The 17,717-nt window shown below is 37.5% G+C and overlaps 1 protein-coding gene across 1 annotated transcript in view; it reads left to right on the top strand.

Moving 5' to 3' along the window:
* Window positions 1–471: 471 nt before the first annotated feature.
* The window catches only part of HIP1 (huntingtin interacting protein 1), a 199,677-nt gene continuing 182,431 nt past the window's right edge, over window positions 472–17,717 (top strand). The window contains 1 exon segment of the mRNA XM_053706297.1: window positions 472–1,368. Coding sequence (XP_053562272.1) covers window positions 1,351–1,368 — 18 coding nt within the window. The 5' untranslated portion in view covers window positions 472–1,350.

Here is a 17,717-nt window from a genome sequence, read left to right as displayed (position 1 = left end):
GGTAATAATAATATGCCATATACAAAGCAGACTGCCTTCACACTGTGATAGTTGCAAGATTATTGTAAATTCTGTAGTGAAATACAATGTAACCTGCTAATGTCATTGAGAACAGAAAAAGTACAAGGAAATGGGTCCCACTTTTGGATCAAGCAGTTAGTACTTAACCCTTTCCCTACTAACAGAGATGTAGCACACGGTTTAACAGTTCTTTGCAACCCTCTCTGGCAGTCAATAAGTTAATAATCCACTTTGTTTCCTTAGCAGAAAGTAACGGGCATCATTTCCCTCCTCTAAGCCTAAAAAAGGCATCTCTATTGTTATTGTAAGGTTAGTGATACACATGCTCAGTGCCACCGCCTCAGAGTTGGGGGGGCTTTGCTTCCATCCCACAGTCCTCCCCTCCTATCCTCTGGCTGTCTCCCCCTCTCTCTCCACATCCCGCTGCCCCTCCTATCTAGGGGGCTGTCTCTGGCTCTATCTCGCTCACACTTAGCAGCAGGAAGAGACTTGACCGCCCAATGCCAGGCTGTCTGACCAGACCGTTTGGGGATGAGCCTAGGACACTGTGCACTGCCTGCCATCCCTGTGTCTGTGCCGGTTGTATGCTGTGCTCCCTCGCTGAGCGTTGATCTACGAGTTTTAGCCCTGAGCACTCTCCCAGCTGTGTGGTGTGACTGCTGCCTGTAGACTCTCAGCACCATCTGCCCATCGTTTGATGCTGAGTGTGATCCCTGCTGCATCAGACCTTGTGCGGCTGCCCCTGCATCAGTTTGTGCCATAGTTTAGCACATCCCAGCCTGTTCTTACTGCTCCTGTTTCTCTCTACTCTTTAGTCGGTGTTTTTGCTGATTCTTATCTCTCTTGTTTGGACCAATTCTCAACAGTTCCTGATCATTTGAGTGCCTTATTATCTGCTCGTTTCTCACAAATGTAACTTCTTCCCCCTCTTTTCATAGCCTTGTTTTCCAGCCTGTGTCAGCTTGTTGTTTATTCCCTGTCTCTTACTTTTTGGCCAAAGCTTTGCTTCCCTGTCTCCTAGTCTGTCTGGTTGCATTTAGTCTTGAACATCTTAATAAGATTTCTCAGTATTTTATAATAATGTGCACCTTGTGTCCCTGGCTATACGTTTTGGTGTCTATGTGATAATCTCTGTCCCTTCTCCAGTCCCATAGTCTGGGTGCTTGTCTCTACACCACCTTCCCTTTGTTTCCCTGCATGTGTGTACATGATGATCATGTTGTTACAAGCCCCCTTTTAACTTCTGACTAAAATTTGGGCACTGGGGTGGAGTCTGTGTACAGCATCAGGGGGTCTTATTCAGGCCTTCAAGGGATTTCTTCTGAAAACATGGACGCTGGAAAAATGGTGAGTGTGAAACTAAACCCATGTTGTGTGTGTGTCTGTCTATGCATTATTATTATTATTTTTTACATATTTTCATGTTTTAAGCTTCTTTTTACTTTAAAAACAAAACCCAACAACACTGTGCAATATATAAAATGAAGTCCAATGGCTGATTGGATTGCTGCATATACCAGTACATGCTGTGTCTGTTGCTGCTATTAACAGTTATTTACAGAGAATTTGTTTGATAACCTACTGTACCTATATGGAAAAACAATTATGTATTTCAGTCAAACTTCATTTGTGTCTTCATTGCATCAGGTATTTTCTTGCTGGATTATTGTGGTATCTTTGGCTAATTATGGTAGCTTATTTCTCTTACATAAATATGGAAGGTATAGGCACACTTTACACAGCACTTTACAGTTTACACCATCAAAAGTGATCAAAAGTTGAAACAGTAAAATAGTGACAAATATGTTTGTGTTTGAAAAGCATTTTTTTATCCAATGTAAACCATCACCTATATCTTCAGCTGAAAAATACTACTGTGGTTTTGTTAGAAACTGTACCAAAATATATAGGCATTTTATGTTCAATGCAAAATGTCACCTAGATTTCTGATTTATGTGTTAGTGATAGTAAGCAAAAAATGTCCTCTGTTTAGGGTCATGGAATAACTCAAATATGTTCTGGTATGAAATATAAAAACAGTACATTAAAATGAGTAATATAAGATATAAATCTGTTTAACATAAATATAAACTTGTAGAAAGATAATGACTGGGAACAATTCACATTGTTTGGTTATTTTTCATTGGCTGCTTGGGACAACTTCTACAACAGTGTTAGTACGCCTTATACAAGTAGTAGAAAGCTACAGCTAACATATGTTTATTGGCTGAGAATGAATAACACCCACTGTTGTTGGTGGGCATGGCCAAGCCTCCACTGCCCAGAAATGAATAAGGAGATGTATTCAGTACAGCCACATCTGTTCGTTGTTTTTTTTTATTAATAATTATGTTATGTTTATATATTAAAGCCAACAGTGAGTTAATATTGCTGAAAATATTAGAAAAAATAGGCCATAGACATTCCTGACTCTCACTAAGCTTCATTTTGCTTGTAATCCTATCTTATCAATAACAACAATTGCAGTAACCAATATGTCAACATAGCTTAAAACAACTTTGGGTCCTTTAAAGAATGTTAAAGCGACTTTAAGGGACAGTGCACACTAATATTTTCTCCTTTTTAATGTGTTCCCATTATACCTACTAGAGTTTATTAAATCGTTTACAAATAGCTTCTTCACCTTTATTTTCTCATTTGAAATAGCTGATTTTGCCTATTGTATCTCAGCCCTTACTGGACATTTCTGTTCTGCATACAAAAAACAAGACGGTTTAGATAAAATACATTCTTCTCTGTGAGGCCCGATATTTAAAACATTGACAAACCTACAAAAAGTTGCATGTTTGGGTTTGCCAGTCTCGCAGTCTGTCGGTCTGTCGTTATATTTAAAAAAGCGGACTAAACCTCACTGTGCCAATGAGTGGTGATGTGTCTTCCATATGAAAATAATAGGGATCACAACTTTAGAAAAAACTCGGCCACATCGCCCTTCATCTGTCGCTAAAACAAAAAAAGCTTTCTGTGTCAGAACACTTCAAATAATGCACTGGTAGCCTTACTTTTACTGTACTTATACTATATTTCTCACACTGAAAGCTGGCGAGACAACTATGGCTGAAAACGTACCTAACCTCAGCGCAGCATTTGGAATATATTGCACTACTGGTGATGTTTCCCAATTAAAATGCTAGTAACTCCCACGGAACGCCCAACTAACTCTCACTGAACGCCTATATCTTTATCAAGTCTGCAATCTACCTTACTAATAAAGAAAAAAACAAACTTCCTATTGAAACTATTGGAGCTATGTCAAAACATATATAAAATGTATTCTATTGTACAATGTGATACTATGTATTTTAAGTATTGTAGTGATTTCAAACAGCTTTTTTATGCATCTTGTTTTTTTAAACAATAATATTGATTTTTCTGTGAGCTTAAAGTTTGAATTGTTCTCCCCATATGGCACTTTTGTTGTAGCTAGATCGCTGATTAAACACAGAAAAAATGACTTTTGAAGTGGGCGGAGGAGTGCAGGGTATTTTAATTTCATATCTATATTAACAAGTAAGTTATAGCTCAACTTCAGTACAACTGATGAATTAAACTCCAACTAAAAAATCACTAACATTCCGGATCTGATTTTATAAAGAAAGAGTTTACCATCACTTTATAAAGTAAAATATGTGTTTTCGGTTGAACGAAAATCAGGATGTGTAAACCACTGGTATGAAACCACAAGACAGAGCTATAAATCAGGTAATCATTTAATGAGCAATTTAGATGAAAAAGTTTTAAATATTGTGAAATCACAATATAAATAGGGTATATAAATCCAAAAAAAGTTCATGAACATAGGTGCAGAGGGGCAGATATAAAAAAAAAAAAAAAAACGGGGGTAATTGCTAAATAATCCCTTGCTTGTATTTGTTGTAATAAGATATAGAAATAGAATAGAAATAGAAATATAAAGAACCAGCATGTGTTTCACAACAGTATGGGAGTATCTGGTGATATAGTTAATAGTTTAATCTGATGAGGGATAGGAGTATCCTTGTGACAAAGGGGAAATATCCTGCTCATGCATCTGTGAATAAAAAAGAGAAAAAAAATTCTCTAGTTAACTAATGACTGGTCCCCATCCGACATTTGGAATGGACCTAGTGGGGTCTAGGTAACAATTCTTTTAACCCAAGGGGTCCAGTTAGAGAAGTATAAATCCAATTTAGTCTGTATACTAATTACAAATTGTTCCATAGGCCTTATGTATGCCATAATTTCAACCACACTAAGTAAAGGTAGGTGGGTTAGGCTTTTTCCAATCTCCCTCATTTGCTAGTTTTGAAGCAGTGAAAATATACGTTAATAGCATTTTATGTGGCCCATATAGTTTTGGGATACCCAAGTGCAGGAAACCCATCTCTGGTCTTCTAGGGGCAAACATTGCATTTTATGTGGCCCATATAGTTTTGGGATACCCAAGTGCAAGAGACCCATTTTTGGTCTTCTAATCTAGGGACTTTAAATGGCATTTTATTAAATTCTTCAAACACCTTAAACTATAGATTTTGTAGTTTAGGACATTAATACGAAATATGAACTACTTTGCCTGTTTGTCAACAGTTTCTCCAGCATAATGGGGAAGTATTTGGGAATATCTGATGGAAATCACTTGGTACCAGCAAACCAAGTGCCATCAAACCCATATTGTATAATATAGTTCAAAGAGTGTGACACAATATAAAGTTTTGGGGTTTTCTTTAGCTGCATTTCAAAGAGGATTTTTAAATATGTATTAAAGGTTTTTGCTATAGTAAAATGGAAATTCCTATACTGAGAAAACAATATTTTTATTTTTATGCTTGTGAGAAGTGTCACGGACCACCGATAAAGCTTTGGAAATTCTGCTTATTAGCCAGTGAGCTATCAGGCCTTAAGGCCCAGTTGCGTTCCCTGTTTGCTTCAAAATCAAAATAAACAGCTTTATTTTTTAATGCGAAACATATTTCTAACATGTTTAACAACACTATTTCATATTCATATGCATATGATTTTTTTGTAATTTCTGTCCCTTTAAAGGGTCATTCAAGCCAAAATTGGAATCCCCATGGATGTTTTTCACATGCAGAGATAATGTTAACACTAAAACAGTTATAACTTTTACTAAAAGAATTTTTGTCAATACATGTATATCGCAAATATATTTCTATTCAAAGATGTAATTAATCTATGTGCATTTAAATTTTCACTGGAATGTCCCTTTAAGGGAAGATTTATTTATATATATATGTGAGATTGTGTTCTTATAAGAAACTCTTTATAAGAAGGAAGCATTCCATAAAACAGTGGTTTCCAGCTTGCTTCCTGTAGATATTTTTAGAAAGTGCAGATGTTGCTCACATTATTACTCCATAAAACTTGCCATTTTGTTCTACAAGGTGTCAGGACATTGTTAAAGCTAACAGATTTCCATGGAAGTCACATAATATGTTGCTGACAAAATATTGCACAATCATTGACTTAGTCTGAATTGTAATAGTGAGAATTTTATATTTGTTGTACACAAAGTTTCTTCACGCTATATGCCCCCATTCGTGTCTAAACCATACTTTTATACTTTAATATGTATGATATAGTCTTACCATTATTATAAAGCATTTATCTCACTCTCTCGCTCTACATATCCCATTTCCAACACACATATGTTTAAATGCCATGTATATATTTTGGATTTGGTTTAATTTTATAGACATAACTGCTACCATATTATGGGCAAAATTTACCATCCTTGCAGGTAGGCAAGTTCCCAAGTAGTGGACCTTTTCTAAAGACCTCTGCTCCATAACCTGTCCGCCTTCTCTGAGGCGGTGGACAGACATCGCCAGAAATCAACCCGATTGAATATGATGGGGTTGATTGACACCACCTGCTCGAATCTGCAGGGGGCGGCATTGCACCAGCAGTTCACAAGAACTGCTGGTGCAATGATAAATGCAGAGAACGTATGCTCTCGGCATTTATCGATGTGCAGCGGACATGATCCGCAATATCGGATTATGTCCGCTCGCACAATGATAATTCGGCCCCTAGGACTCATCTTAAAGTATTGTATGCAGTTCTAGAGGCCATCTCTCCAAAAGGATATAAAAAAAAACTGGAACTTCTCAAAGGAGAGCTACTCAAATGGTACATGGTCTAAAAAGTAAAACTTACCAAGAAAGGCTCAACAACCTAAATATATATAGCTTAAGTAGGAAAAGAGGTGATAGTATAGTAACTTTCAAGTATATAAAGGGGCTTAGTAAAGCTGATGCTGTGAGTATTTTTCATAAAAAGAAAATTTCAAGAACAAGAGATCATGATCTCAAGCTAAAGGATAGTAGATTCAGGAGTAATTTGTGGAAACTTTCAAAGAAATGCTGGTTGATTCATGGAATAAACTTTAAAAAGAGGTGGTAATGATTAACACTGTGGAGGACTTTAAGAATGCCTGGGATAAGCATAAGAATATCCCATGAACTAGATAAGGTGGCGGACGAGTTAAGGAGCAGCGGTCTTAGGACCACTGCTTCTTAACTTCCGCTTCAGGCGGAACTGAAGCGGAGTGGGTCGGAAGCAGCATCTGCTGCTTCATAAATCGACCCCATGACACAAATGACATTTTCAGAAGCAATACACATTACAGTCACACCACTGAGCAATCGTGGTGTTTGAACACTGGTGCACGGCCCTCAAAGGATATGTGCATATGCCTCAGAAAAACAGTAATAACTTTTATTAGGAGCAAAACTGCTGATATTTCAAATTGAAATGCACTTATGAACATTTAAGTTTTGACCTTTCTATTCCTTTAAAGGGGAGAACATGTTTACAGTACACTGTCCCTTTAAGTAGCCTTTGTACAGTCTCAACATACTATTGACTTTTATGTTCTTTTAATATGGCCACAATTATTAAACATTAAAACAATAGTACTTGTATTTAAGTAGAATTTCTCATGCATACAATTTACAATTTAACATTTCATCTTTAAATGTTAACAAATTGTGTGTGTGATCTGGAAATCTTGGTTGACTATTTCTGCATCTCCTAGATGCACTTCCTTCCTGTTCTTCTTAGCTTGTGAGTTTTCCTAAACACCTCAATCAGTTTTCAGGGGCATTTCAATTGTTTTTTTTGTTTTGTTTTTTTTTTAATTAAAGGGACATAAACGTAAATGTGAAGTATACAGCAGTGCATTTCAGATTAATTTAAAAGCATTATATAAATACTTCAGAGAAAGGGTATAACAGGTTTTGTGATAAATGGCACACGGCCTGCAGGATAAATGCTGATAGGCGCATCCGACACTATAATAATCTTTCTCAGAACAGATATATCTTATGAGTAAAAATGTACTAGTGTGCATTCATTCGCTTTTATGTCCCTTTATGTGTGCTGGGGTCTTATAGCTGAAGCATAGTTTTGTAAGCAACTTTGATTTGGGTTATCCAAGGGACAATGCAAAAATGAAATGCTCTAATTTGCACATCAATTTTGCATTTCTGACTCTAGTTTACTATATGTTCAATTCCTGCAAAGGAGTTAAATGTTAGACGTGCACAGACTAAAAAATTGATTTGTATGAATCATTCGTCAGGGAAAGAAAAATATTTATTTTAGCCAAACAACAGGGTTGTTAGGAAATAATTTATTAATGAAAATCAGTTTTATACGGTTTCCTATACGGAAAGTCTTCAGCTGTGCAGCAGATAAATAAAGTTAAAGTAGTAACTAGTGCTACTGTTACAAGCCAGCAGCAGCACAAACATATATATATATATTTATATTAAAGGATTTAGGACTGGCCAAAAATAAAAGTGAATCGTATATATTTAAAGGGACATTATACACTCATTTTTTCTTTGCATAAATGTTTTGTAGAAGATCTATTTATATAGCCCATAAAGTTTTTTTTTTAAATAAATGTATAGTTTTGCTTATTTTTAAATAACATTGCTCTGATTTTCAGACTCCTAACCAAGCCCCAAAGTTTTATGTAAATACTGTCAGCTACCTACTTCAGCTTGCTCCTGTTTGTGTAAAGGGTCTTTTCATATGCAAAAGAAGGGGGAGGGGGGGAGGGTCTTATTTACCACTTGCAGTGGGCTTTCCAGCTACCTTTTCAACAGAGCCAAACTGACAGCTTCTAAGTAAGTTTTTAAACAGTTTTATACTGGATTTTTATATCAGTATCTGTGTATCTTATTCTTTATAGTAGTGTCTATTACATGCAGTTATATGAAAATGAGTGTATACTGTCCCTTTAAAGGATGATACAGGAATCAATCAACTGGCAATGACATTGCTGAATTGTTATTGAATTATGTAAACGTGAGCTTTTCCAACCTAAATAATGTAAATTTGAACTTTTGAAGTAATTTCTGCCAACAGAAAATACTTTCCTGCCTTTAGAGTAATGGTTTTAAGCATACAAACAAATCAATATTTATTTATTTTTTACATTATACATCTGTTTGACAATTTGTTTCATTAAAGGGAATGCTTGTATATCATTTTTATATGAATGCAATGTATATATATATATATATTTTCTAAATTAAATACACATCTATTAAACATATAGATAAAGTCCCACTTGGCCATTGCAAGCATTGCAGTTGCATCACATAAAGTAGCTAGTGATTGGGGACTACATGGGGCTGTTTTTCCTGATTGGCTCCCTAGCCATGTCCTTACTGATTGGCCCACTATTTTCTCCTATAAAAAACATGGTGCTAAATGTTTCACTATCAATTTAATTTAGACCATAAAGTGATATTATAGTAAAACAACATAAATAACAGCTCCTGAGCAGGACATCTGGAACACATCCAAATAAAGTAACCTAAAAAAAAAGTAGAGCACAGCTCTAAAATAATAAGTACAATCAATAGATCACATAAAAGTCAGTGAAAACAGTAATGCCACAGGCAGCACATCTGGGCTCAGTTCAGGCTGCAGCAAAACAAAGGAAACTGAGGTGCCACACTGTGGATTAAACCTGGAGATAAAACAATTTACTCACAAAGGTGATATTCCTCCAGGTATGGTCAAGCCCACTGCCCTCTTGCTGGCATAAAGTGGGTCGCAGGGACACATATCTGAGCTGAGCTTTTGTGCATAAAGATAGAAAGTGTCTGTATTTTTGGTGAGCCAATACACACTCCATATTTTGATATACAAATCAATACCCCCATGTATGTGTTATGCATGGTGGGTCCCCTAAAAGAGTTTTTAGAGACATGGGCAATTATTTAATATTTTATCAACAGATTCAGTCTTAAAATCAGAAATCATTGTTTTATTCAGAAGCCAAATGTGTGGCATTTTGGGGGAAAATAGTTTGCCTATCACAGATCTATAGAGTATACAACTCTCAACTTGCCTGCAGCAGATTTGTGTTATTTTGATATCTGAGTGCAACATGATTAAGCGCGCATAGGCCATCTGTTGCCTGAAGTCACCTTATAGTCAGATCAATTTACTAATTGTTGTTAGACCAGGGACAGGGATGTTATCATCCCCACATTCACATTTATTAAAGGACCATTATAGTGGAAAAATGATATGCTCTAATTTGTTAGAGTATGTCATTGTAACATTAGTAACCCTGCAATGATATGTGTTTAACCCCTTTAAAGGGGTCACACACAAAGTTAAAGTACTTTCCGGGTGCCACAGGGCCTGGGTAAACACGGCCGCTGACCCAGTTAGCATTGTTTAGTTACACTACCAAGCTGTGTTTCTGTCGCTCCTGAGTGGTACTTTAACTATGTGTTTAACACGTATACTTTAGCAAAGAGCTCAGCAAGTCTTATCTCAGTTGCTCCTAAAATTCTCTGTGGCTCCTAGCTTGGGTATATGCAAACTACTTTGTGAGCACTACAGCTTGAATGTGTGGCTGCTGTTTCTGAGATGTCAGATCATACAACCAAAGAGGGTTCCCATCCACTCAGTACTCTGGGAATATAATCTTAAAAAAAAATATGTTGCTCTTTGGTGTTCTTTACCATGTACTGTCCTCCCTAACTATCTAAAAGTGATGGTAATCAAATGCCATATATTTAATCTTTGCCATAAAAAAGTATATGTGTACCTTTTTCTGTTTTTAATCCATGTGTTAAAGTGAAGGTAATGTTTGACGAATCAGTGCCCGGTTTTTAATAATCCTATAATTCATCAAACTTTACATTTCACTTGTTTCGTTCAAATACTTACCTTTTAATCCTGACAGCCGCTCCAGTGATTCCCCCGACTGTCAGAAGCCTCTTCATACGTCAGAAATGACAAATCCGTCTTCCTCCAATCACAGCTTCCCTCCCAGGGGAATCATGGCCTGAGGCAACGCCGTGATTGGATGAATCAGGATTCGTCATTTTGGACCCGCATAGAGGGCTTGCGATGGGCGGTGGAAGCGCTGCAGCGGCTGTCAGGATTAAAAGGTAAGTATTTGAACAAAACTAGTGAAATGTAAAGTTTGATTAATTAAAGTACCCCTGTTTTTAATAGGATTATTAAAAACCGGGCACTGATTCGTCAAACATTACCTTCACTTTAAAGGGTTAAATTAGTGCATATAGTAATGTTTCTATTGCAATGTTATGCCGGCCCACTTAGATTACCTCTTTTTTTTTAATGACAATTCTAGTGAACATCCAATCAGTGTGTGTGTCATTTGACAATCTTGAAGTCCAGCCCCTTTAAAGCCCTTAGAAAGCCTATGTAGAGAGTGGGTGGGACTGCTCTATACATCCCAGCCAAAAGAGGAAATGAAAGAGGTAGAGGAACAGACAATAACAATTAGGATTACAAACCTTTTATTTTAATATATATATATATGTACAAATTCTCGGAGCTCTGCACACGCTGTAAAAATCTGTAGTTTGCCCGGGGTGCATCAAGGGTAAATAATATAGCAGAAAAAAGGACGCACTCTCCGGGTCTTGCAAAGTATTAATTTAATAGTTTGCAAGACCCGGAGAGTGCGTCCTTTTTTCTGCTATATATATATACATATATATATATATATATACATTTTTTATAAAAAATAGTTATGTGGTTTTACTGGCAAACTAATTTATTTCCACCACACAAAAGAAGAGCAGTAGAGCGCTAGTAAAAGTAAAACATAACCTTTATTTGGTTATTAAAAGCAGGACATACAGTCAAGTCAAAGCAATAGAGATGGGATACCTCTGGCTGGCAGGCTTACGCGTTTCGGCAGAGCCGTAATAATAGCAGAGGAGGTAAATGCATCTAACGGCTCTCCCTCCAGGATTCCCGCTGAATCTTTGAGCTCCCTGAGTGGATACCATCAGAGGTGAGACTGTATCTAACGACGTGTTGATATTACATGTTCTCATACATATGCTCTGGGTACGCTGTAACTAATTATTTGCGGTGTGTGAATGAGATAGATTCTTTGCATCATAATTTGTTGTTTATGTGACTGACTTCCTCACTGTACTTTTGGTTTTGTGAAACTAATTTATTTTTCATTGCAACATTCTTATAGTCTGAAATTTACCATCACTTTAATACTGGACAAATATATTGTATAATACTTAGGCGCCAGACAGATATTGTATGCACAGATCAGAACCTATAGGAGCCAGGTATTATGGCCATTAATATACAGATACATTATAATGTTTACAAATATTTAGAAGTACAATTGAAGGTGCTCAGAGTCCTTCTGGGATGTTATGACTGATGTCTGTCTCTTTTTTACTTGCTTTGTCACTGGTAAATGCTTTCTTAGTGTTCCATTTATCATTTGACAAGCGGACAAGGTTCTCACTGGGTAACTTGTTTTCCTCAGGGCAAGTAGGCAGTGGACACTGTTGATCTGCTGCCCAAATATATTATTGCACAAGTTTTTGTGCAACGCTATCCCTTGCTCAGGAGAGCAGGACCTGTCAATCACCCTGAACTCTGGGGTGGAGGAGAGGTTAAAGGGACATGAAACCCATTTTTTATCTTTCATAATTCAGAGTATACAATTATAAACACCTTTCCAATTTACTTCTATTATAAAATTTGCTTCATTCTCTTAATATCCTTAGTTTATGGAGAAGCAATGCACTACTGGGAGATTTTTTTATGAGTGCTGCTTCCTAACTTGCGGTAAGCAGGGTCACATGAGCACGCCTGCACCTCAAGGGCTCTAAAGCAGCCTCTGCTGTTGTTTGGTAGTCTCTTTATTTTTGGTGACCTGTCTTTTTGGCAAACTTTTCTGTTCCTTTTCCCTCCTAGCATATTGTGGTCCCAGCTTTAGTTAATATTTGCTTGTTTTGCCCATATTTGACTTGTTTTATGATGACCCCTTGACAACTTGTAGGAAAGACAGCCCAGGCTAATTGTTTATTTTCTAAAAACCATACTAAACACTATTAGGGGACAGTGAGAAAAGAATTGTTCTTGAAATGTACTATTTTATCATTTTGTTGTCCTGTTTTGTTCCTTCCTTCCCTTTCCCATGCTTCATCCTTTTCTGTCACACCACCAGTCCTTTTCTACCTCACATTTTGTTTTGCTCAGCAGTATCTAAGAGAAGGCATTGTAAAATGCATTATAGTCTTTTTTTTTTTTTGTTTTTGACAAAAAAATAAAACAAAACAAAAATGATCTTCTGGTGCTGAAAAATAATAATGTAATGTCATTATTTATGTATTTTTCTTTATCTCTGAGTGATATTCTGTCCCATAGACTAAAAAAAATAAACACTTTTGATCAGTTTCAGGATCAATTTAAAATGGCTTAACATATTTTTCAATGCAAATATTATTAAAACTAGTGTTAAAGCCCGTGTACACGGGCCAAATTGTGTAAAGAAAGACATACACTTCTTAGGAGGCATATCTCTCTCCCTATATCCCTATCCTTCCATCCCTCTTTCCATCTATCCCTATCCATCTATCCCTATCCCTCTATCCATCTATCCCTCTATCCATCTACCTCTATCCATATACCTTTATTCATATACCTCTAACCCACTCTCTCTATCCCTCTATCTCTGTCCCTATCCCCCTATTTCTATCCCTAACCCTCTATCTATATCCCTCTATCCCTTATATCTATCCATGTATTCCTATCCCTCTATCTCTATCCCTCTATTTCTATCCCTATCCCTCTATCTATATCCCTATCCATCTATGTCTATCCCTCTATCCCTTATATCTATCCATCTATCCCTATATCTCTAGCCCTCTATTCATATATTTATATCCCTATATCTCTATCTCTATCCCTCTAACCCTATCCCTCTAACCCTATCCCTCTAACCCTATCCCTCTATCTCTATCCCTCTATCTCTATCCCTCTATCTCTATCCCTCTATCTCTATCCCTCTAACCCCATCCCTCTAACCCTATCCCTCTATCCCCATCCCTCTAACCCCATCCCTCTAACCCCATCCCTCTAACCCTATCCCTCTATCCCTATCCCTCTAACCCTATCCCTCTATCTCTATGCCTATATCTCTATCCCTCTATCTCTATCCCTCTAACCCTATCCATCTATCTCTATCCCTCTATCTCTATCCCTCTGTTCCTATCCCTCTATCCCTATCCCTCTATCCCTATCCCTCTATCTATTTTATCCCTAGCCCTCTATTCCTATGCCTATCCCTCTATCCAAATCCCTCTATATCTATATCCCTATCCCTCTATTCCTATCCCTATATCTCTATCTCTCTATTCCTCTATCTATATCCCTATCTCTCTATCCCTATCCCTCTATCTCTATATCCCTATCCCTCTATTCTTATCCCTCTATCCCTCTCCCTCTATCTCTATCCCTCCATTTATTTCCCTATCTCTCTATTCCTCTATCTATATCCCTATCTCTCTATCCCTCTATCTCTATATCCCTATTCCTATCCCTCTATCCCTATCCCTCTATCCCTATCCCTCTATCTCTCCATCTATTTCCCTATCTCTCTATCCCTCTATCTATATCCCTATCTCTCTATCCCTCTATCTCTATATCCCTATTCCTATCCCTCTATCCCTATCCCTCTATCTCTCCATCTATTTCCCTATCTCTCTATTCCTCTATCTATATCCCTATCTCTCTATCCCTCTATCTCTATATCCCTATTCCTATCCCTCTATCTCTCCATCTATTTCCCTATCTCTCTATCCCTATCTATATCCATATCTCGCTATCCCTAATCCCTCTTTCTCTCTCTCTCTATCCCTATCCCTTATATTTTTTTTGGTAGGCGTTTTGCATTTTTTTTCTCTATATCTCTTCGCTAATGTAGTGTAGTGTTTGTCTCCAGTTTTTTTTTTTTTTTTAGGCATTGTTATATTATGGGGGGGTTTTGTCTCTCTCCTGTGGGATAGTATTATTGTAGCTTAGCATACTCTCGCACAGTGTATGGCAATTTTACTCCGGTAGTACGGTACTGTACTGTAGTGCAGTTTGGCGCAGTGTCTGGCACTTTTTCATGCGCAGTGATCGCAAGGCCGTACTAAGTCTTGCATGCTTATGCTACAGTACCGGATCTATGGTAATCCTTAAGGCCGCAATAAGTCTCACGCTTACGGTATAGATACAGTACCGGATCTGTGGTGATCCTAAAGGCTGCACTTAGTCTCCCGCGCATACGCTACAGTATGGCCGCACTTAGTCTTGCACGCAGTTAGACACAGATCCTCACGCCCCCTCGCCACGCCCCCCCCCAACGGCCGCTTCCCCTGCTCTGCTGAGTGTCTGATGTCAATCCTAAAGGCCAGGTATGTTTGTCCTCGCGCAGTCTCTACTGCGCATGACTGCATCTGACAAACATACCTGGCCTTTTATTATATAGGATAGTGTTCTTCCGTATGCATTATATCATTTTTAGAGTTTATTGGAACTTTAACCCTTACAAACGTCTTTCAGACCATGGGGCATATGTATCAAGCTCCGAATGGAGACTCGCCAGAAACAGCAGTTATGAAGCAGCGGTCACAAAGACCGCTGCTCCATAACCTGTCCGCCTGCTCTGATTGACACCCCCCTACTGGTGGCCCATTGGCCGGGAGTCTGCAGGGGATGGCGTTGCACCAGCAGCTCTTGTGAGCGAGGTCTGGCGGACCTGATCCGCAGTGTCAGATCAGGCCCTCCAGACCTTGATAAATATGCCCCCTTATGTCACTGTCTTGTATTTCATCTAACTTACATTTTTATTGATTTGTAATCTCCCCCTCTAAATTAAGTCATTCTTACCTACAATAAATTGACATTGTATGCAGCCCGTCTGTCTTTTTTTCTATTGTAAAATATATTCTTCCAAAGCTTAAATCACATTTGTAGAGAACATCTGAGTATCATTTTATTACACAGTGATAATACAGTGTCAGAAAGTCATTTTTCCAACATAGAAAGCCCATATGACAAGGACCATCACTTCTGCATTGGTTAAAGGCCTGTGCCAGCCTGTGATTGTCACACTTTATCCCCAGTTGGCTTCAGTTCAGCTTTGAGAGCTGCTCACGTCTCTGTAATGATGCATTGGGATGGCATTTTTGTTTACAGTTGCCTCTGCTGCAACATGGTCGGTTTGCATAATATCCTGCTTTTTTCAAAAACAGGACAGGCTATCTCTCCTACATCAGATTCTTCCTTAGGTTATGACACTTCCAGCATAAATGTATTCCCATTAAACTCTAAATAAAAGCTAAACAGAATGATGTATTTGAAGCACAGATCAGCCGGAATAGTATGTAGATGTATATATTATATAATTATGTTGGTAGTTAACTTTAAATATTGAAAAAATAAGTGTAAAATGTTAGTGTTAAAGGGACAGTCAACAACAGAATTTTTGTTGTTTTAAAAGATAGATAATCCTTTTATTACCCATTTCCCAGTTTTGCAAAGCCACCACTGTTATATTAATATATATACTTTTTACCTCTGTGATTAACTTGTATCTAAGCATCTTCTGAGAGCCCCCTGATCACATGACATTTTATTTGTTATCTATTGACTTTCATTTTAGCCAATTAGTGCAGTGTCTGCCACAATTCACAGGCGTGCTCACAATGTTATCTATATGGCTTACAGGAACTAGCTCTCCCCTGTTGAGAAAAGCAAATACAAAAGCATGTGATTAGAGGCGGCCTTCAAGGGCTTAGAAATTATCATATGAGCCTTCCTAGGTTTAGCTTTCAACTAAAAATACCAAGAGAACAAAGCAAAATTGGTGATAAAAGTAAATTGGAAAGTTGTTTAAAATTGCATGCCTTATTTGAAACATGAAAGTTTTTTTTGGACTTGACTGTCCCTTTAATAAAGCAATAGACGTTGTCACCATATTTAACCTAGGGTTCCTTCTTCGCTGAGGCCATCTAGAGACAGTTATAAATGGTTAATTAGAGTGTGAAATCAATGACTTCATGGAATATAGCAGTGCTAAGTCCGCTGCCTGCATTTCTTTTAATAGGAATTGGAATGGCCCCTCGTTTTTAGAATTAAATTATAGGTAAAAGGGACCAAATAAATAATTAAAGTATATTGCAAAGTTTCTTAACCCTCTATAATTTAATATTTCATATAACAATGTCCCATTAAAGTGTTAAATGTCCCATTAAAGTAAATTGTATATATGCATTGTATGTATCAGTATTTAAGTTCTGAACTTCAAAACATACAATAATAAAATTAATAAAAACTGTCATTTGTGGAGCTGGCACATTGTGTTGAGTCTTGCAAATCACTAGAAAGCTATATGAAAACCCTTGTGAGTATGTTTATCTTATGTACTTGAATTGCAGCTATAATAATCTGCAAATAAGTTTCTGCACAACTCAAAGCAACCATTTTGTAGTATGCAGAGGAATCAGGCAATGTGAAGCAGAATTCACTCTAGGTAGCATAAGCTAAGCATAATATTTGGAGGTATTTTACAGCAAAAATAAAATAAATGTATATTGCAATGGCTCTATTTTACTTACTTAGGGCTAGATTACAAGTGGAGCGGTCATTACAAGTGGAGTGTTAATTACAAGTGGAGCAGTAATTACTGCTCCCACTTGATTAGTTAACATCGCTAGAAGTTAAGGTTTTGTGCGTGTCGGGTAGCTCTGGTATTACAAGTTAAAAGTACATTTTTTGTGCTCGCACAAAACCTGATGCGCGTAAGTTAACCAGAGGATTTCTCATTCACGATATCACAGTAACCCCTTCAATTCAATGGAGCAGCAATGTTGAAAAAAACCTACACTCGCTCGTTAACCTACATCGCAACAAGTCCGCTACGCTAATAACCCCAAAACTGCCACGTCCCCCTACTCTTTTAATCCCATTACACAATTAACCCCTAAACCATCTTATCCCCCATCGCAAAATACCCTGCTACACTATGAACCCCTAAACCGCATCATACCCCATCATAAATTAGCTCGGTGCTCTTTTTACCCCTAAACCTCCACGCATCCCACCCCTATAAACTCCCTATAGTATTAACCCCTTAACTGCCACATCCCCCACAGCTATAGTCTCCCTACACTATCATTCCCTAAACTGCCAATACCCCTACTGCATTAACCCCCTACCAGTGGCGTCACTAGGAAGGTGCGGGCCGCACCTCGGTGACTACCTCCAGGGGGTGACACCACCAGAAAAAAAAAAAAAATTTGAATTTCTTTTTTTTTTTTTTTTAATTTTAGTGAAATTCAAAGAAATGCAATGTAGAAATG

This window comes from Bombina bombina, chromosome 3, assembly GCF_027579735.1.
Source record: "Bombina bombina isolate aBomBom1 chromosome 3, aBomBom1.pri, whole genome shotgun sequence".
In the NCBI taxonomy this organism is placed as follows: Eukaryota; Metazoa; Chordata; class Amphibia; order Anura; family Bombinatoridae; genus Bombina; species Bombina bombina.
This window is presented reverse-complemented; position numbering and strand designations above follow the sequence as displayed.